The sequence below is a fragment of the Embiotoca jacksoni genome, unplaced genomic scaffold (assembly GCF_022577435.1).
Source record: "Embiotoca jacksoni isolate LCO1_2020_lvr unplaced genomic scaffold, fEmbJac1.0.p SCAF_32, whole genome shotgun sequence".
In the NCBI taxonomy this organism is placed as follows: Eukaryota; Metazoa; Chordata; class Actinopteri; family Embiotocidae; genus Embiotoca; species Embiotoca jacksoni.
Window position 1 is genome coordinate 2,844,968 of NW_027185384.1, and position 23,192 is coordinate 2,868,159.

General features: G+C 41.1%; 1 protein-coding gene across 1 annotated transcript in view; it reads right to left on the minus strand.

Moving 5' to 3' along the window:
• Positions 1–18,181, minus strand: part of snd1 (staphylococcal nuclease and tudor domain containing 1) — a 169,609-nt gene extending 151,428 nt beyond the window's left edge. The window contains exons 1-9 of the mRNA XM_069164812.1: positions 17,944–18,181; positions 13,804–13,953; positions 12,670–12,790; positions 12,344–12,425; positions 6,559–6,719; positions 4,979–5,070; positions 4,028–4,186; positions 3,810–3,916; positions 3,110–3,200 (exon numbers count right to left, since the gene is read on the minus strand). Of these exons, the coding sequence (XP_069020913.1) occupies positions 3,110–3,200; positions 3,810–3,916; positions 4,028–4,186; positions 4,979–5,070; positions 6,559–6,719; positions 12,344–12,425; positions 12,670–12,790; positions 13,804–13,953; positions 17,944–18,018 (1,038 nt within the window). The 5' untranslated portion in view covers positions 18,019–18,181. The remainder of the gene's footprint in view (positions 1–3,109; positions 3,201–3,809; positions 3,917–4,027; positions 4,187–4,978; positions 5,071–6,558; positions 6,720–12,343; positions 12,426–12,669; positions 12,791–13,803; positions 13,954–17,943) is intronic.
• Between the last annotated feature and the right edge of the window lie 5,011 nt (positions 18,182–23,192).

The following is a 23,192-nucleotide window of genomic DNA, read 5'->3' on the forward strand; positions in this document are numbered from 1 at the left end:
GGCTAATTATCAGCCGGAGGAGGCGAGCGAGGCGAAGGAGGACAGATCAACACGCGTACACACACACACACCAAAGAGATAGAGGAACAGAAAGATGGAAGGCGCCAGAGAGACGGAGTGTAATCTCACAGCAAATATCACAGGAACAGAGACAGAAGAAAAAGATGGAGAACAGATAGAGAAAATAGAGCAAAAAAAGTCTTTGGAAAGTAGCTGACATGAGGGTCGAGCGAGCAGGCAGACAAGACAAATAGGCTGGCAAGCATGACTCACTGGTCCAATCTGACAGGCGAGAGGTGGAGATCTACTGCCCCCCTCTGCCCGCGGAGGACATGACATCTGCAGTGGTCGGGATTGGCCCTCCTGCGAGGAGGATCTTGGGCACCGTTAGTGGATGTGTCGGTTGTCACCGCTAATCCATTAAGTTGGTTTTAACCACAGGGCCGAGCACAGGCTCAGCCAGGACATTACTCATGTCAGATCGCCTCCCTCAAAAGCAACACCTATGCATTGTGCTTCTTTTTTGCCCCCCGGTAGACGTGATTTATCACCCAGATTACATGGTTTCACATAAACTAGTGGTGGTTTTGATGGCACGATAAACACTTCAGTGTGGCCCCGGGGTGCCCGCTGGATGAAAAAGTGGCTGACAAGTGTGTAATGCTTTAAGAGGACATTATCATGGAACGAGTACCAATAATCTGGAGAGTTTTCTACCTTATTGCCCTTCCACTTGACAGATCTTAGCTCGAGCACAAACCAATTTACCCTCTCTCATTGTCCTCCCCAAAAGTGACTTTTTAATTTCTTAAAGAAGCTGTCTGACTTATTTTTTTAAAGGAGGCGCTCATGTCCTTCTTTCCCTCTTAAACACAGTATTAAAGAGTACTCTCTCTATATGTTAAGAATTTGTAGTTGCTCCTGCACACTATTATATTAAGGAGCATTTATCCTTAAATTGTTTGTTTGTGTTTTTACTCCTAACTTGGGATTAGATAAGATATTTATGCAACTACTAAACTACACTGAGTTATTATCCAAGGAGGGAGGTCACCTACTGGGACGCGGCCCACGTTCGCTTCTGTGGTCCCGGTAGAGGCGGGAGGAGAGAGGCGAGACAGTCAAAAAAGGAAGATGCCTCAGCAGGATTGACTGGTGGGGATTGGACCTGCTGTGCCTCTCCACTCCATCCATCACTCAGGTAATAGGAAGTGAAAAGTAGAGTGGAGTGGACGAGGAGAGGGGAGGGGAGGAGTGTATGACGATGGGATTGATGGATAGATATGTCCTTGTGAGAGTCGGTGCATTGCAGTATTAGGTGCCGTCAAATGTCACGGAAACAACTACAGAGGGGCAATGACAGGCCCGAGTAACCTTAGCCTGTCCGATATGTACTTAGCTTTGAAACAGCTCAAGCAGCTGCAGGGTCAGCGTGACATTTTCCATCACGACTGTCAGCCTTTAGAGCAATATTTTCAGAGACACCCGGTCCTCGTGCCATTTCGGAGGCCTTTCAACCCACTCAAAACCACCATCCGAGTTCCAGAGAGGTGATAATATAGAGAAGTCACCCCGTGCACAAAGCATAGAGTCCCGGGATGGCTTTTTTTTTTTTAATCCCCAAACGAACTGACGAACATAGCAGAGAGCAAGCCTCCTCTGTGGCACCTTTGGGGGAGAGCGTTTGCAGGGGAGAGAGGACAAAAAAGCGTGCTATAGAGATCAAAAAGTGCATCGAGCTTCAACTAGGGGCATCGGCAGTGCAGTACCGCAGCAGCCGGAAATAAAACAAACATGCAAGAGTGAGTCTCACTTCACGTGTCCTTTCATCCTATACCTCTCCACACAAACTTTCAGTTTCGTCTTAAACCTCAACCTCCCACTTTTTTTTTTTTCCATACTCTTTGTACCTCTTTTTCATACACCCCGCTGAGCTCACCAACCAAATGTTCCCTCACTCCCACACTGCCCACATCCAATCCTTTTTTATTGAGGGGGTTCAGAGAGATCTGAGAGCAGCTCACACTGATAATATAAATGTTTTATCCTTTCTCTAGCCTCTTTCCTCTGACTCAGGAAAAAATATACATACACATAGTTTCTTTTTTGTGCCTTCTTTATGCGTGTGCAGTTTATCAAATTCATTCTGTAAGCAGATTGCCAAAGCAACACCTTTTATGTAACCCTCAGGCCAGCCATGAATCTTTCAGGGTCTTAAAAGTTCAGGGTATGGAGAGAGCAAACAAAAAAGGAATTAAACTATATTTTTTAACAGTCTAAGAGAAATATATATCAACAGAGGGGATGCATCCCATCACCAAAATGCTCACAGAAGGGACCAGATTCAAAGCTGGTGTTTTAAGGCTAAAGTTGTTTTATATTAAAGTGACAACTTGGAAGCTATAATATGTCATCTTATGAAGTGAGTTTAGACTGTAAAAGTATGAAGCAGTCAATCTTACTTGGTTTGGACTAATATTTGCGAACACCTAGAAGGGATTTCACCTCTCTGTACTTGATATTAAGGACACGTCTTTTCTCCTGAGGCCCTGACCAATAACCTTCACAGCTAATATCTTTTGGGGGTTGTTTTGTGCTGCTGCTCCAGTATACGATGGCGATTTGGTGCCAATTTGCCTGGGTATTGCTTCAAATTTCTGGTTTACCTTTCCTCGTGCCTTTACTGAAGGGAGTTTTTCATTGTATTATGTGGTGGGAAGGAAATGTGACAATACAACATGTCAGGAAGATGTGATTCATTAGAAATCTCAAAGTGTCCTTGCTTTTGCTGCAGTGCTGAAAGAAAATTGGAAATGCTGCAGCAGGCATCAAATGGTGACAAGCAAGGGAAACAGCTGGCTTTCCGTAAGTACTGCAGCCAAGTCTTATTCAGGCTTGACAATGTCTCCATGTCAGGATGAAAGGTTTATATCCTACACCTGCGTTTTCTCTGTAGTGATAAGTGAGGACTTTCAATAGAAGCAAAAGGATCGCCCACGGAAAAAAGTTGACGTTCGAGGCCTAAACAAAGAGGCATTAAGACCAAATTATACAGAGAGAAGACCTTCACCAATGGGACACGGCTTATAAAGTCACTTTAAGACCTCACCTTGGCCACAAATTGTCTGTCCTTCTGGTCCAAGTTCGCTGTGGGTGCCACGTAGTCTTTCCAGATGCGGACCTTGCGCTCTTTAGCAGATCTGACCAAGCACAAAATCATCATCAGTCAGTTATGAGGACATAAAGGGCTTAATCAAGTGACAAGAAATTATCCATTCTGCTGGAAAAGGCCACAAAAGCTCATTAAAGTGAGAAAATTCCGACACGATTAGCCTACAGTTATTGTAGCGTGATTGAAACGAATGAGTAGCATTGCAAACGTACAGTGAGATTCTACATCTCAAGTAAAGTTGTCTTAAATGTATGTACCTGTGCATAGGTCTTTTTCATTTGCAGAAACATTTTCAATTCCTCAAGAACCTACTTTATTTTGCCTTGTATTATATCAGCAATTTCCAGAAACGAATTTTCTGTTAACTGGCTTCTAACACTATTTTCTTTCAGCTGAGGTAAAGCTGAATTTAAGAAAGCATAACAGAACCACTCGTCTGCCACCAACTAAACTGCTTATTGGCATGTTGATTAGGAATCAATATGACAGTTCTTCATTTCCTGTAGTGTTTGAAAGTACACTATTACTATCGACTCGTTAACAAAACAAACAAAAAAACATGACCAACACACGACTCCACTCAACAAGTTCATATTTCCCGTGGACAGCCGGTCGCTCTGTGCGTTCAGTTACATACCGTTCAGCAGCTCTGAGTTTCTCAGCTCCCTGGGTGTAAACAGCCATGGACCAGTCCACGCAGCGGGCAAAGCCTTCCTTCAGCAGGAGTTCTGTGATGTTACCGTTCTGACACAGGGAAAAGAAACAGCCACAGTGAATACATAATATAATCATATTATAATCATAATATAAAAAGTCACGATTTTCGATGACTAGGTGATGATTCCTGTGTTTTACCGGGTGAAGGATGGTGCCCAGAATGATCTGGTTGGGGCAGCTCTCCAGAATGATCTGAACATCTCGCTGCAGCAGACGGGATTCAGTGAAGAATTTGGCTTCTGCTGCGAATGACTCTGGCGATTCTGTGCCATCCCCTTCCCTTTTGAATGTGGGACACTTTAGAAGAGAAAAAAAAACAAAAAAACAATACTCATGCCTTAATCGATATGAATTTTTCAGACTTTTGTGTATTACAATATGCCCCATTTCATTGATTACGTCTATATTACAAGAGAAGCACACATTTGTCAAAACGCAAATTTCAACAGACAACCAGTAACTCAAAAAACTAATTTTGTTTGTTTGCTAAAGCACTCATGACTGGGTTTTTTTCTGGGTCTGATATCCTCTTCTAACCGATGTCACCTTGCTGTACGTGCTTTCTGTGATCTCCTTCTGAGTGTGGCAAAACACCAGAAAGATCTAAGCACAACAGGCGCGATGAGTTTGACAAGTCTTTGAACAATGAGACAAAGAACACCTTGAAATGGATGTAATATCTTCGAGTGGGAGATGAAAAAGATTAGTTATCTTGAGTGGTCTATTGGCAGAGCCGAGCTTGGTGAAAGAGATTGATGGGGAAATTTAGTGGTGCGGATATGACACTGCTAGAACAAAGAAACCAAAGGAACGAGACAACAACAAAGAAAAAAAAAAAAAAGGCACGTTACTTCTACAACGTCTTTTGAAATACACCATTAACGTTACGTCATTGGTCGGACGAATTCCGCGACTTCCTGTATCCATTACAAACTAAAAGCCTTCGGTGTGGACTTAGCCTCGTTTGACGACTTGTTGTTACTGTCGTCTCCCAACAATAAAACGGTTAGCCAACAAAATGAATAAATAAATTGCTTAACAGTTCATATTTAACCATATCTGCACATGCAGTAAGTGAATGGTGGTTACCTTAACACCAGACAGCATGACAGTGACCAGGTAGTAGTCGGGGAGCAGCAAGGCACGAACAACACTGCCGTCACGCACATGCTCGATGATGGCTGAGGGGAGGAGAGAGATCAGAATGGAGAAGTTTTTGAAAAGGAGAGGTGAGTGTGTCAATGTGCTCACAGACCTCCAGCTCTTAGGTTAGACTTACTTATTTGCAAGCTGGAAGAAACGATTTTACTTTATGCATGCTGGACTTCATAAATGATAAGGTGCGTGGCTTAGGTACATGTAGGATTGTAAGGATTGAGATGTAGGAGTGAATTATTAGTGACCGAGGGCGCAATCCAAGAGCGGATTCTTTCAGGGAAGCCCGCTGGGGGACCCTTATTGAATTCATAACAGTAGCATCTGTGATCAGCCGGAAATAACCAGTGTTTTACTGAACGGTGGGACCGGAACGGTTCGCTCTCTGGTAGCTCTTGGAGAGGAGAAAGTCTCGGCCTGCTTGACAGATTGAACTCCCCTTGGAGTGATCCTCCAACCAAAACCCATCGTTATCAAACACCCTGTACAACGGGCTTAAAAAAGGCTCCTGGAAGAAGATTTCCTTTCTTCACAACATAAAAAGGCTGTGCGCAGCTTGAATTCATGTTGGTTGCAGCGAATTTCAATTGTTTTCCCAGCAGATAGAGTAACATCACGCTCGTAGTGACTTCTAAAACCTTTCCGGCAGAACAGAACATGATTTTGACAAAATAGAACAAATGTTGTTGTTTTTTTACTGTAGTACAACCCTTAATGTTCCTAAGTTCAGAAGCAAGTAGGGGATTTAATAAAGAATATCACAGTGAGCACTAAGAGCGGAGAAGGAATGTTTTATAGATAATTATCATACTTTGATCTGGGACACTTTGTAGCTCAGGATAACAACACAGCCACTCTTCTTTGGGAGCAAGTTTGATGCAAGGTCAATTTATTTGAAAAGCTTTTGAGGTAACTTACAGAATGTGAGTAAAAAGAATTTCGCACCAATGTAGTATTTAGAGATGGGCTGTCTTAAAGGTTTCTCTCTGAGTATAACCTGTGTGCACGTATAAGAACATGAGAGAGAAATTTGTACTCCAGTTTTCACATTTAAAGTGTTTCAGCTGGATTGCTGCCTCCAATTTGAAAATAACCCTGAATGTCTCTCATAAATGGTAAGAACAAGAAATGAAAAAAATGAAAAAAGCCGCCTCCTGTTCATTTTCCCATTCAATTGGAGGGTAGTGAAACGAGCTAAGCCACAGTTACCGGCAGTCGTCTGGAAAATAAATCGAGTGGCACATTACACCTCGAGTGGGTCAGAGATGAGAGACTGAAGAAATGAGCTGATGAGGGATGACACACTGTGCGCCATTACATCCTGTGAAGTAGATATTCATAATAAAATCAGACGAAACAATGGATTTCTGACGGAGCCAGCAAATTTGGCTTTTATGAGAAAACAGAGGCTTGATGCAATGTGTTTTTTTTATGTGCCACATGTCTTTGTTTCAGAGGCCACGCTCTATCTTTGCGAGTGTTTCGGTGTGTATGGCCCTCCACAAACTCATTACCGTTGATAGGTTTCTGGTGCAAGGAGTCGACAAAGTTGCGGGGATTCTCTATGGTGTACTTGAGGTCACGGATGGTGTGTGTGCCGCCGCCCTCACTCCACATGCCCTTCTTGGAAGCCCTTGTCTGGTCCTCCAAATCGCAGAGTCTGGCCTGGTCTGGACTGCTCACACAAATAAAAATAAAAAGTTTAAGACACAATGAAATTAACGGACACACACAGTTCAAACTCTGGGCGATTGTTACAGCGATGACATCAATATGTTGCGTAGTTCCTTATCGACAGTGAACAGCTGTGCAGCATTCCAATTTAACTGACTGCAATCCCTTTGAGTTTTGTTTTTTTTTATGCTATTTTGAAAACAAAGCATGTTAAAAAAAAAAAAGAAGAAGAACATTCCAGCCTGGCACAAATATTTTCTCTTTCCAGCCCATCTCATCGAGAAGAATTAGTGTGAAAGCTCAACCCCGCAGGGGCACTTGAGTTCATTTGATCTGATTTGAACAGACTGAGACATTTGAAAATTAAATCTATTGCTTAAAATAAGAATCCAAAATGAAATCTCCATGGCAACTATATATGAAGTAGTTAAGCAGCATGGAAGCCCGGCTACTCCTGAAACCAGCAGCTGAGTGAACCTGATATAGACATTTTCATAGGCTTTTTGGCAGCACTGAAAATTTAAAATGCTGTTAAAGAACGCAGCTACACTAAAGCAGTAATAGCTTGAGTTAAATATTGCTATTAACTGGGTTACACACAGCATCTATAAAGATCAGAAGGACTTTGAGTGCCATAAAAGCTCTTTGACAACCCACTAGCTCAGCCTGTTAACAAGCTACTATTAATTTCACACCAGTTAGCGAGGCACGCACACCGTATCTAACAAGCAGAAAAGGTTTTGATTGTAGAGTCGCTCCCCCTGTTAAGTTTAACATGTTCAAACTGCTCTTACGCTGACGGGACTAAAACTATCCAGAGCTTTATTCCATTAGGCAAATATCAGCATTACAAGAGCTACAATTACAACAACTTGTGTGTGATTTCTATAATGTTGGGTTCATTGCAAATTCATCAATTTACAGCAACAGCTGGAGCTTCTTTGGCGCGACACAACTGCTATTGGTCAACTATAACTGCTAATTAAAAGTATGTTACTATCCAAGAGTGAGTTTGGTAAAGAACCAACTATATTGGATTAAATGCTGTTCCTGACAAACTGCACTCTTGTATTACTGGCAACCAGCTGATAACCAGATTATAACAACTTAAAAATGTATTGGAGAATGTTGTGAAGAGACAATAACAGTGTTTGACAGCTCCTTCAAAGGCAACCACGCAGCTGGCTACAAACGCCACTATTAATTCCATGCTGGCTCCTTAAATTGTGCAGCCTAATGCTTTTTGAGGGCCCGTGTACGCCTTTAATTATTCCAAACTTCAAATGGCCAACAGGCTTTTCTTTTTCCAAGAAGGAAAGGTTGCCCAAACGGTATTAGAACGGAGATGGTGACTAGAGCTTTTTAAAAATGAACAGTGCATGAACTGGATTTTCCACATCTTGCTGCCTGAAAGATACTGTTCGCTTTGCAGAGGAAACAAAGTGACTTTCAATTAAAATGCCACACACATAAACACACATAGCCTGTTCTCCAGCTGTGTGTTCCTAATTGGGGTTTTGGACTCGTGCCCAAAACGCAGTCAAGTTCACTTTCCCCTCTACACTGATTTAGCTGCTAACTTCAAATTGAATGAAACAGTTTTTTGCTTACTGAGCATCTACAGTGGAACTTTTTGTAAGAAGTCAATTGTGTTTAAGCTACTTAGAATTTAAGAAGCAAACGGGAATAGAAAGCTACAAAGATATAGAGAGAAAAAATAACAATGCAATCAAAGAAAGCAGACACTGCAAAGTCACAGAATAAATGAGGAGCAACTTATAAGCATAGATAGGTTAAGATATAGAAATAACTTCATGTGTGGAGGCAGATGATAGTGAACTTATCCACGTCTCCAAATAGACTGGTTTCTTTTTAGGTCAGCAACTCCTTCCAACCAACACATCGCTTCAAATCAAAACAGATATTGATGCCTGAGAGAGCGCAGTGCTGAGCAAGACAACTGGAGGAGCAAGGGCCAAGGAGAAAACTTTCCAGTTCCCTTATATTTGAACATGCTGGAGGCTACAGCTTTCATCTGCATAGGTCTCCCTTGTGCAACCAAAAAGACTTTAAATAGACACAAAGGGTTGCGCCTCACTAAGTCGATTTACAGTTCCCTGTTGTCTTTGTACAGTTTGAAGAGGTTGCGGGAAGTCATGTTCCCCAGTGTACCTGACTGGAAAGGGTTCCTGCTGAGGAGCGAGTCCCTGATGAAGAGAGTTCATCCCCTTGTCGTTTACACCCCTCAATCAGTACTGCTCTGGGGGTTCCAGTTAAAAAGGAGCAATGGGGGGTGGGGGAGGTTATAAAGCACAGTTGGTCTCCATGTTAATGTAGCTCCCTCCTGCTCGGCTGGGTGAGCGTTATACAATCCAATCAGTCGACCCCTCTATCTGTGTTGGTTTTTGTTTTTTTTTCAAAAGGAGGGTTTAACACTGTGGAATCTGATCAGCACATGGCTTTATCTTTTTTTTTATTTTTTATAAAAGCAGTCAGAAAAGACTGAATGGACAAGAATAACGAGAGTGTCCATTTCAATCTCTATAGCTCAGCACCAAGGACCGCATTTCTATGACTGAACAGGTCGAAGTGAAACTCAATCAAATTGTGAAGCCAAGCAATAGCGAACCAAAAAAAAAGTGTGATTTAAATAAATATACATCTGCCTGATGCTGACAGATTCAATATGCAAGAACACATCTAAATGCAACACATGATAAAGCTCTAAAGCCAGAAGAAAGAGAAAATCACATAATTCTCTCCCATGACACGTACGTGAACAGCAAGTACACAAGATTTAGGATTACAAATAATGAATGATATGTTTGTATTGCAAAAGTCGGGATTATAACTTTATAGGGCAAAAAAAAAAGCTCCACACAGTGTGACAGAGTTGATGGATGACCACATGGTACTCAAGTGTAAATCGCCACTTTCAAGTGAAACCAACCTGGATGGAGAGAGTTCTGCTGGAAGACTCTAACCTTTTTCTACATGAGCCTCCACACCAAATAGCAGATAACCAAGGACAACCATACTTGTACTCTGCAGTTGTATTAACTCAGGGCCTTACAGGGACAATGTAAACACAACAACAAAAGACATTCTAAGTAGAAAGGCAGAAGCCTGATAAAGATTTTGCTTGCAGACAGTTTCTTTTATGCAAATAGCATTCCAAAATAATAGTATGCGTCTTTGGTGCACTGCTCAGAACTGAGAAGTGGCCGCAGCCATCAAATTTGTGAACCGGCTCACCATGTTCACAAGCGATAGTCAGCTTCTGAACACATTTAACTGCACTGTCCAAAGACATCATCATTATCATCATCACCTCCGTAATTATCAGCACATCACAGTTAGAGTGATCAACGTACCCAGTCACGAGGAGTAATAATATTGGAGGCTGGAGCACTGACGGGAAAACGAAGGCCTTAAGTCCTCACTGAGTAATGGGCCTCCCCTTCGGCCAAATGATGCCAGCTTACACTTAAAGCATCATTTACATTAGTGCTTGTTCCGGGCCATTGCACGGAATGCTTGAAATGGGTCATTAGTGGAAAAATATTCACATCATCTGTGTTCATGTTGGAAGCTACAAATGTAGCAGCATGAGTCAAATTGCTTGTAATGTGTGTAATGTGCAAACACTGCCACTGGGGGGGATATTCAGTGCTTTATCTTGTAGCACTGGATGTGGAAGTGTATTTAGGGGATTACTGTGTCGGGGCAATGTGGCAGAAAAGGGTTTGAGAGGGACATCATTGTAGCAGCAGAGTAATGCTGCCACCATCTGGGATACCTTGGCGCCATCTCAATTCTCTGCAGTCTATCAGTTGAGGACTTGTGTATATCTCCCCACAGATTTACCAGTGTTGTTCTGCTATAAGCTTTAGCAAGCAGAAGATTACATCATGATGCCAAAAGCAATTTTTCAAAGTGTTGAGTTGCAAATAAAAACAAGTTTTGACATCCAAAATTACTTCCCCCACACTGACTGTGCCAACAGTTTTGGAGGGAAACATTTATATCAGTCTCTTGTATGATGACACACTCAAAAGTCTGACACGCCAACATATCTGATTACGGCATCATAACAACTATAACACGTGCAGGATCACTGGATCTGTAATGTAACATAAGATATCCCAAAGAGAAACTGACTATACGATACAGCCATATATTACTTGTTATATTCCTGTATATTACAATATATCAGTACTATAGCCGTGCTGATTAGGGTGAGCAGGTGTTGCACTTTATGCAGGACTGAACAGCATTTTTATGCCATGTCCCATATGTCCCATATAGACGACACATTACATTTTAATTGGGTCTCGTTTTAAAGAGTCAACACTGCAACACTTTTTTTTCCAGAGGCTGTGAAAAAAGCAGGGAAAGCTGATATCACGTCCTGTGCATGCGCCTGTCAAGCGCAGGTTCGTCTGCCACCATCTTTGCCGCCAACACTATTCCCAATGGGGAAAATTGAGAGTCACCAAAAAGCCACAAGCCATGTGGATTTCTGATGGAAACTACCGCCAAGAAAAAGAAAGACTGCTACAACAAAGTCTGGGAAATTACTTATAACTGGGTGAAGCTGGTTCTCAAGAGATTGTGTCTTTTTTGAAAAAGTTATGTCTGAAATTCAGACGTGGAGAAAACTGAAACTTATAGATGAATACCTGACAGATAAGGAAACAAGAGCATTAATAATTTGTATTTAATTAACAGTGCAGAACTCACGATAACACAGGTCAGAAGACTGTGGTAGTAAGCCAAGCACTGCATGAGACCATTTACTTTAGCTTCCTTTTATTCTTCCTGTATTCACTTGGCGTGGGAGTTGCATTCAAATAGAATATATTTGTTTAGTCCTTCACATGCTGAGGGCCTAACCTGTGACCTGCATAGCATGTAACGCGTGTTCATTTTCTAATGTTCATTTTCAGCAGGCGGCTTTAGTCTAATTGCAGGTGAACTGGTATTAACCTTTATAGCGGACGATAATTCGGAACATGTAATAAATGGATATCCCAAAATAGGTTCTGAGCTTTTGCATAGTTTGTCCACTGGGGTGCACTGCTGCGTCACTGTTGGTAACGCATTAACCCCCGTTAGCTCATCGAACCCTTTACAGTTCAGCTGAACGCAACGAAGCGGAATTGAGTCAAAGTGTTTTTAGCCAGTAGGCCATCACACGCTGACTAAAATGATTAACGTTCGCTATAGTCATGCGAGTATATGGACAACAGTCCCATCACTTTCATCCTCATCAGAATAGCATAGACAGCCACTATAAAACACATGCTTAACTCATTGCTAAATTATTTTTAATATATCGACCGATAAATCGTGACCAGATGCATTTAAACCCTCAAATTACAAAATCAGCACCGATCTTAAAAATTAAGTATCAGTCAGGTTGTGATCAGTACAAAATGAATAATCTAAATGTCTTTTCGCGGCATGTTAGCTTAAAGCCTAACCCACAAAAGCGGCAGTTTCAGCTGAACGTTCTTATATTGAGCGTTTAACGTCTGACAAACATTGTGAAGCACTTCCGTTCATGTCGAGCTACAAATAGTATGACATTACAGATAGAATGGAAGGGAAAAAAAATCTCACTTATTCCCTCTGATTCCTTCTCTGCGGACTATGGCAAGGCCCTCGTTCACCAAAGTCTCAGCGATGTTCTCACCGGTTGTGTCTACAATGAAAAACCAGAAGAAAAAAGTTAGCAAACATTGAAACAAGCAGCAGAGACAACTTCCCTGGAAAAGAATGTGTAATAGAGGTTTGAGGAGTTCCCATTGAGTTACATAACCAATATATTCCTACATCAAAAACTAACTGCTGAAAAGTAAAAGGAAAACATTTGTATTTTTTCCCAGGCAGTGATACATGTGGACATTATTCTTGGCCAGTTTGTGATTTTAGAAGTAACAGTGCACCTTTTCCCAGGTAGACCATGCCGTATTCGCGGCCCTGAGCAGTCTTGATTTCCACCGTGAAGCATACTTCTTTGCCGATTAGCTTCTTCCGCAGGAACTCTCTGGCTTGGAAGGCCCAAGGCTACAATGCAGACATGAACAGAGAATTATCCACAGAGCAATCCAATCACAAGTTCATCACAAACAATTAGTCAAGATGGACTTTAACGCCGTCTATTACTGGTATAACATTGGTACTGTTTTTGACAACACCCGTCATTAACCGCATGTGCCCAGCTTCCTCTTCCACTCAGTAAGTAGGCCATTAGTTGATCGGTCCTACAGGACGTGACCAGTTCAAGTGGAGGTGGTGAGTTTCACCATGGTGCCACCCTCAACATGAAATAAAACCCGGTTTTCTATTTAGAAAAACAAAACGAGTGTTGATAATAAATCTACATACAGATTCACTGACTCATGACACGTTGCTGCCTGCTTTTGCAGATGTGAATAGTCCATTTCTACAGAGCTCGGCAGCGGTCGACACACCTTGACAAGTCAAATCGTTTTTTACGGTTTCATTCAGTCTTGTGTTGCTTCATTGCTGGCAGTGTACCCACTAAAGCAATAATGAGCAGCATGATGCTCATGTTAGCAAAAATTGAAATAAACATGGTTTTTAATAGAATATCATTTTGGTCGAGCAAACTATTTATAGAAGCTTATTTTAATGGATTGTTCTTATCTGGTAAAGAAGAAGAAAAAAAAAAGGCATAACTCAAGACAGTAATAGATTATTTAAACAGGGAACATGACAGACAGTAATAATGTCTGGCTGTAATAAATAAATTGAAAAATTTAGTTTTAAAAGGTGAGATAAGAAAACTTCAAATTACAATCGTGTTATCTTAAAACCTTGACAAGGTTTATCTCTAATGATATTATATTAGCTCAATGAAAAAGAGCAAAGTGACGTGACAATACTTTTTAAAGACAAATTTCCCCTCAGTGAAAACAAAGATTCACACATCAGCCTCCCTGCAAATTCGAATATCGTTGTGTGTGTGTGCGCGCGCAGCAGGGATATTTGTACTGCACTTGTCAAACATGTACAAATATGAATGAACACAAACAGAGTGGGATAGAATCACTCACCTCATCAGGGGTGTCCTTGGCGTCAGTGTGGCCCTGTGCGGCTCGGCGGGCCATTGCCCCAGCTCGGATATTACTGAGATTGATCTGACGCTCTGGGGGAGGGCCACCTCGAGGCTGGCCCCGAACAATAATGGCACAGCCTGACAAGACCTGCAGAAAGGACAATAAAGACTGTCAGTTGGGGAGGACAGAATCAACAGCACCGGCATTGGCCATTATTTCATTTGTCAAAAGCAGATGATAGCGTCGAACACTAGCGCCTCTTAAAATCTATTCATCACGAAAACCGATGACACCATTCCAGGGACAAATACCAGACCACAACACTTCAGTCACCTGTGTGGAAGGACGAGATGACTGCTAGTTTATGGGTTCCATTTACTCTCATACATGGATGCTGGTACATTCAGTAAACCGATGCATTTCCATTGCAAAAAAAAAATGTCAATTTGATAAGTAAATAAAATGTATTTGTACAACACCTGTCACAAATATGAAATCACCAAGAGCCTTTTGTACCGTAGAGCTGCAATGCCAACAAACAGCACAGGGCTGACACGTTCAAATCACAGCGACGACAAATGAGGACACAGGCACCGAAACAAGTATGGGATCTCTTGTTATGTCTGGTTAAGAGCTGAGCAGCTGCACGTTAGACACCTAAATATCAAAGATTATGCACAACATGAAGCTCATTACAGGATTAGTTTGAAATTGGCGTAACATAAACAAGTCCAGCGGGACAGCAAATAAGGAAATCATCAATGTGGATGCTAATCAGTCGTCACGAAACCACCGTAGCTTTAAATCAGCAAAGTCTTAGAGGCCTGTTCAACTGTTGCAAAGCTAGAAAGCAACTTCATACTTCAAGTTGCCATGGAGACAGTCTGTCATTCAAACGCCATGTGATAACGTAGCTAAATACAACAACAACACAAAAAAAAAAAAAAGATAACCTACTCTTGGGTTTGACAACCGCGGCATTTACGCGAATCTGAGCAAACACCGTTTATCTCCGGACTCTCCAGTGTGTCTGCAGGGGGAATCACTGGGTGCTGTTGATCTAAGATGTGGGGTAGATAAACTCTTTCATCAAATCACTAGTGTTTCCCCACTAACTGACAAACTCCCTCCAATTACAGGCGAGGCAGATTTGTAGCTGTAACTTTCACAGGCTGACCGTCCATTGTGACTATCTTTCTCAAGATACAGAGATTTGAACTTCTTCAAAATTAATACCTATCAACCAGTATTTCATGCTTGGAAACCTCTCTGCAAAAGTTTTTTTTCTGAACGGTGTAATTTGAAACGTTACTGTAAAGCTTTCTTATGACATTTTTTTTTTCTTTTTTTTTTTTGATAGTCCACAAATTCATTTGCTCAGTTCATTCAAAGGCAGTGGACAGCCAATTGCACATGATGAGGAATTTCCTTGAAATACATCATGTGACTTTGTCTTTACGGCATTCCCATCGAACCAATTTGTCTCCATTATAACCAAGAAGCTGTACTTGTGTTGAAGTTGCAAAATATATTATTTAGGTTATGTCAATGCCACATGTAATCAATCTAAATGACCATCATTTCCAGCATATTGAGACTCTATTGAAAAAAAAAAAAAAAAAAAAAAAAAAAACTGATGTAAGACAATGGAAAAGAAGTGTCAACAATGAATCCTAAAACATTCAAGGAAAATATGACAGAAAACGTTTCCCTCGGTCAACTGCCACCACTTAAGTACCCTTGAACAAGACAACATAATTGTTTCTATGGCATTTTCACGGTGGGAAGCAGAAGACTGCGGCTCTCCAGGGCAACTTCCAAAAGTCAAACTATGTATCTGTGCAAAGGCGTGTATGGAGAAGATCTGTTAACTTTATCTTCAGGCGTAAAGGTCAAAGTGCAGTCTGGCCAAAACTAAAATAAAGGAAGTTGAAGTAACATATTCGACTTCACCAGGGGCAAAGTAGTAGGAGGAAAAGTGGGATTGACTATCTAGGACTTCAGTGGAAGAGGGGGGGGGGGGGATTTACCTAGAAAATCCTAGAACAAAAAGGTTGCAAGTTTTTAGTATTTAGAGTTATGACTGAACTAAAATTAGCTGAAAAAAAAATCATTTGAGAGATTGATGATGACGCTAAAAGAAAACAGTTGAGGCTCTCTGAGGCTTCTCTCAACCTTTACAAAAGGCTTATAATTGTTTATTCTGCCTTGCACGAGGCTTCATCGCTAAACACAGCTGATCTAGCCGAGAGATGGCCGATGCTGGAGTCGTGTCTTTCCCCAAGAAACGGAAACAGGGATGCTAAAAAAAGAAAAGAGAGCAAACTGAGGAGAAACAAATTTCTTTCAAACAAGAAATGTCAGCACAACTTACAGAGTTTAAGAAGAGTTCAAACTAATCCCCGCAGCTGTCCAGAGTGAAGTCAGAATCTAGCTTGGAGCATATTTGCATTGTCTGACGAATCAATCAATATCATAAATGAATCAGCGTTCTAGCTACAACATCCAGTATCTATCAACATTACCCTGCGAAGCTCAGCATCGTGAAACACTTGGCCCTCAGTCTCAGAAACAGCCACAGACAGCGCAGCAGCAGCAGCAAGTACCTCATCCACCTGCTGATCTTACTGAAGACGGGAGACAACGGGAGCTCATATTGTGGCAACTAAAAGTTATTCCAAACAATCATTGGTAGCAGTTTTGACTGAGAGGAACTTACTCTCACACCAACCTCAGGTAGCCTCCATTATTGCATTATAGTACTTATTGTTTTGTTTCAACAACTAAAGGATGAGTTAAGTCTTCTTGTATTTGGCAGTAAAATCTGTATTTGCTCAATGTCTGGGTAAAAAAAAAAAAAAAAAACTAAGATAGTGGGTTGTTTTTTTTTTTGCTTTGTCTTATAATAGAAAATACTGTTCTTTTAAGTGTGAGACTCAAAGCAAATCTCATTTAAAGCAAACGTAGGCTACGGCGGTTTGACGAAAGATGAAACAAGCATTCTTAATTAAATAGTATTACTTCTTTAAACCGTTAGTGATTACGCAAAACACACATCCACGTGCAGTTTTTGTTGCCTCAAACATTTGTAAAAAAAAAATAAATAAATAAATAAAAGTAAAACATGTGAGAGGAAGGGGGGGGTGGAGGGGGGGCCCCCACAGAGACCGCTTCAGCAGAGGGGCCCGGAAAGTTTGCGCTACACCCCGGGGACATGAATGGGGGAGATTACAGGGAGCAGATAGTTGGGAGCTACGTGTCAGTTTCTCGTGGTCGGATTTGAGCAGCAGCAGAGGAGGAAATGCTGAATCTTTGACTCTCAGTGGAGGAACACGTTCACCAACTTTCACTACTACACGTGGTCTGATATTAAATCTTAATAACCGGTGGGATCGTAGTTTCCACGTGACACGACGGGAGTTTATAGGACAACTTCTAGAGAGACGCTTCGTGTTTACTTTCACGCCAGTTAGGCTTTAAAAGTACTGATTTACATGCGGCCACACACACACACACAAAAAACATATATATATATATATATATATGCATATATATCAAAGCGTTCATTTTTATTTATTTTTTGTTTATGCTGACGACGAACTTCGATCAGCTGAGTTAATTTAGCTAACGGTTTGGTAGCCGTTAGCCGAGAAACGAAACATCTGTTACCGGCCCAGCTCGGATGCTTGTAAATAAAAACAAAAACAAACAAAAAAATCAAATCTGTCAGGGGACTTTTTTTGACATTCTTGGTATTTCCGGGGAAGGAGGGAGGAGATAGTTTATTTACGTTAACTTATCGGCTAAACTTTTCGAAGATAGCAAACGTGCTAACGTCAGTTTCCCTTCGGCTTCATATTAGCAGGTTAGCAAAGTTAGCAGCGGACCGGGCTAATGTTAGCCGACGTGCTTCTCTTCGCCGCAAGCTCGGCGGCCCAGAAGAGTCCTGACAGTCGGCCACAACACCACGTCAACACCGGCGTTCAACACACACACACGTCCATCCGCAACGTTACAGAAGTTCGGTTAAAGTTGCGCGACGGGTCCGGCCGCGACTTTTTTTTTTTTTTAGCCTCCACTGAGCTAACTAGCCGTCTCCCTCCTCCCTCCTCACATTTTTTTTTTTAGGATCCTCACCATTTTCACAATTCCTCTTTGCAGAGAAGCAGCCAGAGCGGGTGCCGTCTGAGCCGGTCCTGAAACAGATGCCATGTCCACCGGGGGGGTTTTGAGATGTATATAACGCCGCGAAGAAAAAAAAGGGAGGGGGGGGGAAATAACCGAGGTGGAGGGATCTGGGACTCTGAAGAAGAGTGACCGTCCTTAATGAAAGCCTTCAGAGGGAAGAAGAAGAAGGAAAAAAAAAAAAAAAAAAAAAAAGGCTGAACACCGATCTTACACACACGTTGTACCGGAAACACACCGCGTAACAACACGCACGCACACGTCAAAAAAAAAAATCGTTCCGGGTTCCGGGGGGGAGCAGAATGAATGGAAGCGAATGGAAAACGCCGCTTCGCCGCGTCGTCAACTTGAAATAAGTACTTCCGGAGCAGGAGGTGCGACACGTCAGCGTAGCGTTAACCGAGATGGTGCTGCCTTCACGGGGCCTCGGAGAAAACCTCAGTCGAAGCCTCACGCGAATAACCCTTCGAAGGGACAACATAGCGTTTGTCCGTCTTCGAGGCGGTTGCGACAACGAATACGTGTCGATAATAAGTGATAGAAAAAAAGAAATAATGCTTAACTTTTTTTTTTTGGTTTTTAATAAATAAATCTGACCGATATCTGTGTAACTTTAAGCCTTTGCAACACCGTGGATCCATGACATGTTGTAAAAGTGAAATCATGTAAATCCAATGTTGTAGCTATGTTTTCATCTGTGAGATCTCATTTTGTAGTGTTATTAGAATTTGTGGATGGAGAAGTTGGATGTGTGGTCAACACAGTCCTCTCTCCAAATTGAATGAATTATTCCAGACTGAATTATTGCACCAAAGCAATGAACCGGGACTCTGTATAAACGAGATAAAGGCATTCCTGGAGAATGTGGGGTGAGGTAGATGACAGAAAATAACTGTAGGTGTGTGTGTGTGTGTGTGTGTGTGTGTGTGTGTGTGTGTGTGTGTGTGTGTGTGTTGTAATGTGTTAAGGATCCACTGTGACTGGCCTAATGCATGCTATGTGGTTTACAGGAAAAATATAGCATCTTCAAAAGAAAAAAAGTAAAATATTAATTTGTTTGCATTCATGTGCAAATTCTACGACCGATCAGAAGTTTAGATTGACCACAAATGTAATTTAAAATGACTGCATATTATGCACATGTAAGTAGATGAAGTTTCTGATAAATTAACATCAATGTTACAGGATATTCATGAATAATGGCAGAATTTCATCATCAGGGTTGTGATATAATCAATAGGCGGGAATATGAAAGCACCAGATAAGAACGTAGACACATAAAAATTGCTGCTCAGTTGTACTTGGCAGCTCGCAGATGTGTGTAGTGTGTGTGTGTGTGTGTGTGTGTGTGTGTGTGTGTGTGTGTGTGTGTGTGTGTGTGTGTGTGAGAGAGTATGGGAAGAACGGCATTGCTGAAACAGAACATGGTGCTCAGGGGATCTACTCTAAATGTTTGCAGGCCAAATAATCTGTAATGTTTTCACATGCATTATGAATCTTTTGATGCTCTGACATTAATTCCCAAAAGAAGTATCTTGTCATGACTATAATCAACTATATACAGTAGAAGAGAGAGACAGATAGCGCAAACAAAGTGAAAGAATGACAGAGATTTGCAAAAGAACACATTGTAAATGAACAATAGTTCAAGGTCACTTGCTTCTGTGTATGTGTGCCATGTATACTGCACACATGCACAGGTGCTGACTACATCCATGCAAGGACTGTAATCATACTATAAAAACAGACCTTTTCAGCAGACATCTTGACTTGTCAGTCGAGAAAGCAGAGGTGTATTAAAGATGGCTGCGTTCCACTATAAGAAGGTCCTGCTTTTGTGCATGTTGGTTTGCTGTCATATCGGTTACTGGGGCACTTAATGGAACTGAGCCATCATTAATAGCCCTGTGCATTACCAACTGTGAGAAGTCAAGGGTTGGGGTTAGTCATCCATGTCTGTTCAGACTCATACAATACATGCAGTGATGACTTTAAAGGTAATTGATCAATAAAGCTGACTCTGAGCGAGCATAAAGTTGTAGCTATGAGAGTTGCCTCTAATATGACGTTACTGCAAAGAAGCTACAAATTCTGAAACTTTGTGCACATCTTCATCCCTACAGCACAAACGATATGTGCAACCAGCACGGTTTCAAGGTGGACACCCAAGATTAGTGTCACCAATGCAATGCGACTGACCTCGTGTTTCTGAGTTACGGTGTTGATTAATGTACAGAAAGGTACCATGTTGTCACAGTGAAGTTGACCTTTGACCTTTTAAAAAAACGTCATCAAGTAATAATTTTATCTTCTCAGACATTTTTGTGAAATGTTATCACAATTAGTGAATTGAGTCTTGAGTTACAGCCACAAAAGTGTTTTGTAAGGTTGCGGTAACCTTTGACCTTTGTCCAACAAATTTGAAGAAATTCCCTCAAAGCATTCCTGAGATACAGCATAAAGGAGAATGTGACGGACGGACGGACAACCTAAAATCACAATGCCTCCGATTATCACCGAAGCAAAAAAACCATTATTAGCGTCTTCACAAAGTGATCGTAACAGGTTATCAGAATGCCTTTAATGTTCCTTGGCGTAGATTCTAATCTCCCATTGCTGTTTAATGGTGTTGAGATTTGGTAACTGTGAAGGCCACAGCATATTATGATTCACCTCATTACATCAGACCATTCAGATCCTGTGGGTGATGTAGAGGTGCTGTTGAGCTTTAGTTATGAGGCACAGAGGTTGAATCCCCGCATGTACTCTGAACATGCAGAGGTAGGAAGCTTCAGAGTAGAGGTTATTTTAACTTGAATATGGATCTTTTTTAACAGTACAGTATATATTTTCTATCCTACATGTCTATTTTTTTTTTTTTTAATTTAAATAGAGTATACTGTTTAACTGTTCAAGTTGTATTGTTCCAAATAACCCACTTCCTCCTCCATCATCTCTCCCCATATCAGTGTTTCTAATCCTGGATGTCTTATATGTACATAAATGCAGTGAGTTGTATGTGGTGCCCTCTGCACATGTCCACCTTAGCAGTGGTATGAAACTTGGTGTGTAGACATGTTTGGCTTTCTGTGGGTGACTATATGCTTATGTTTTGACGTTCAGTCCCCACCGTCAGTGGTTTCAGGGAAGGTTTTTACAAGATTGTCAACAGCTAAACATTATCCAGCATATGTATTTATATAAACATATTTATTTATTATTTTAACCTTAGTATTTACCCTATCAAGCAATATCTTCAAAATGTGTTATTCGGTTTGCAGCTGACTAATAAAAAATGTGTCCAGTGGAACCTCACCTCAGGAGAACAGCTTGTATCATGATATCATCTGGAGAAAAAAGAGAGAAAAGGAAAAAAGAGAAAATGTAAGTGTACATTATAAATACATAATCAGACACATTTCAGATTGAAGAAATTGATTACAAGATTATATCAAAATGCTTTAATTCAAAAACACACTTGGAAGTGAGGACTTGAGAGCCACTGCAGACCATTGCATGGTAAAACAGACATTCTCTAAAAATCTTATCAAAATGGCAAAAAGTATTCATACTCATAAAGCAAAATTAACATGCATCTTGATACAGACCCTTGGTTACCTGAAATAAAAATTCCCACTGGCTTCCTGTTCAGTAAATTATCTCCGCAACAGGCTATAACCCTCTATGCGTAATTGCGATCTACATTTTTTTTTTTAAATGATCTTATACTCGTGAACGGACAGTTATGATATCTATTTATAATAAAAGACTAAAACAAGCATCTGCAGTGACTGAATATTTAAACATTTACAAAAGTAAAAGTAAAAAACATCGACATTCCGTGAATCGCCGCGCTTTCTCATAACAGAGTGCAGAAAACTGAACATGAAGGCAGCTCCGTTGCGCACACCGCACCTCGGTGCGCTTTGGAGAGGTTTTGGTAACCTTTTTACGCGGCTAAATCTTCCCCATTTATCAACGCTTCAGGACAAAGTAAAGCATACATATACGTGTTGTATGTGCTAGACAAAGACATATGATGTGCAACAAAAACGTATAGGTAGTTTGTGGCACCATTTCAGCACTTAAAGTCCCGCCCCTTCTTTTGGCGAGCACAGATTAAAATTTACGCACCACGAAAATGTGGTGCTGTTTTAACAACACAACGCAAGTACATTAATCAGCCTCGTTTGGCACACACTGGTAGTGCAATAAAGTAGCTACTATAAATCAATGACCACATCAGCTCCCCGGTAATAAATAAAAACGCTCGCCTTATTTGTCCTTTGTCTCGGTTGGCAAGGAGATGATGGTGTCCAAAAATGGCTGTCCTCTATCCAACCTGGCTGATTGTACACAGAGTATTATTGTCCTCTAACTCATGGTTAATGTATAATTTGGGCCATATGGCATTTTAAAATCTGAGCCATTATTTCGGTGGCACTTCGATCTGTGTGGACCCAACTAATGATATTCAATTAGTCATTAAACAGGCCAAAAGACGAGCCTTGTGTGGGTTTTCACATAGGCTAATATTTGCTTGTCAAATATTTCCCTGTGAGACGTTTACAACGCATTTTTATCTGCTGGCTGCCCAAAGAACATCTGTGAGGGTTATTTTAGCCTCCCTCTTTTGGATAAACCAGGTCCCCCAATTGGCCCTTTCCTTGCGCCCATGCTCGAGTCTATTTGTTCACGTTTTGAAAGAAAATGTAATAAAGAGAGACTAGGTGATGGATTTATGATTTATCAAAAGCACTGTACCATATGGCAGTCGTCATTGGCGCAGATTTCCAAATGTTTGTTTTATGAAAAGAGACCAGAGATCCGTTTAATCTGAGCCACTTAACCAGAGAAAGGATGCTCAAGTCACGTGACCCTAAATCACCCTAACTTGAGTTTGGGACATTAACCAGTATTTATCATTTAGTTTCCTTAAAAGGTGGAATTTGTGTCTTTATTTTCATAACATTAAAGTGAGACAGATCAGAAAGTTAAGGGATTGAATTGTTGTGCGGTAGAAAATAGTTTGTCTCATTAAGACTGCAGCGACTGCGCCAGAGGAAACACTGCATTCCCAAACTCGAATATTTGTTTCACTAATTGCAGATGTCCACAGAAAATATGACTTTAAAAACGTCATTTATAGTCTTATAATCCAAATATATATGTTAACAAAATGCAGCTTGGTCATGACATCT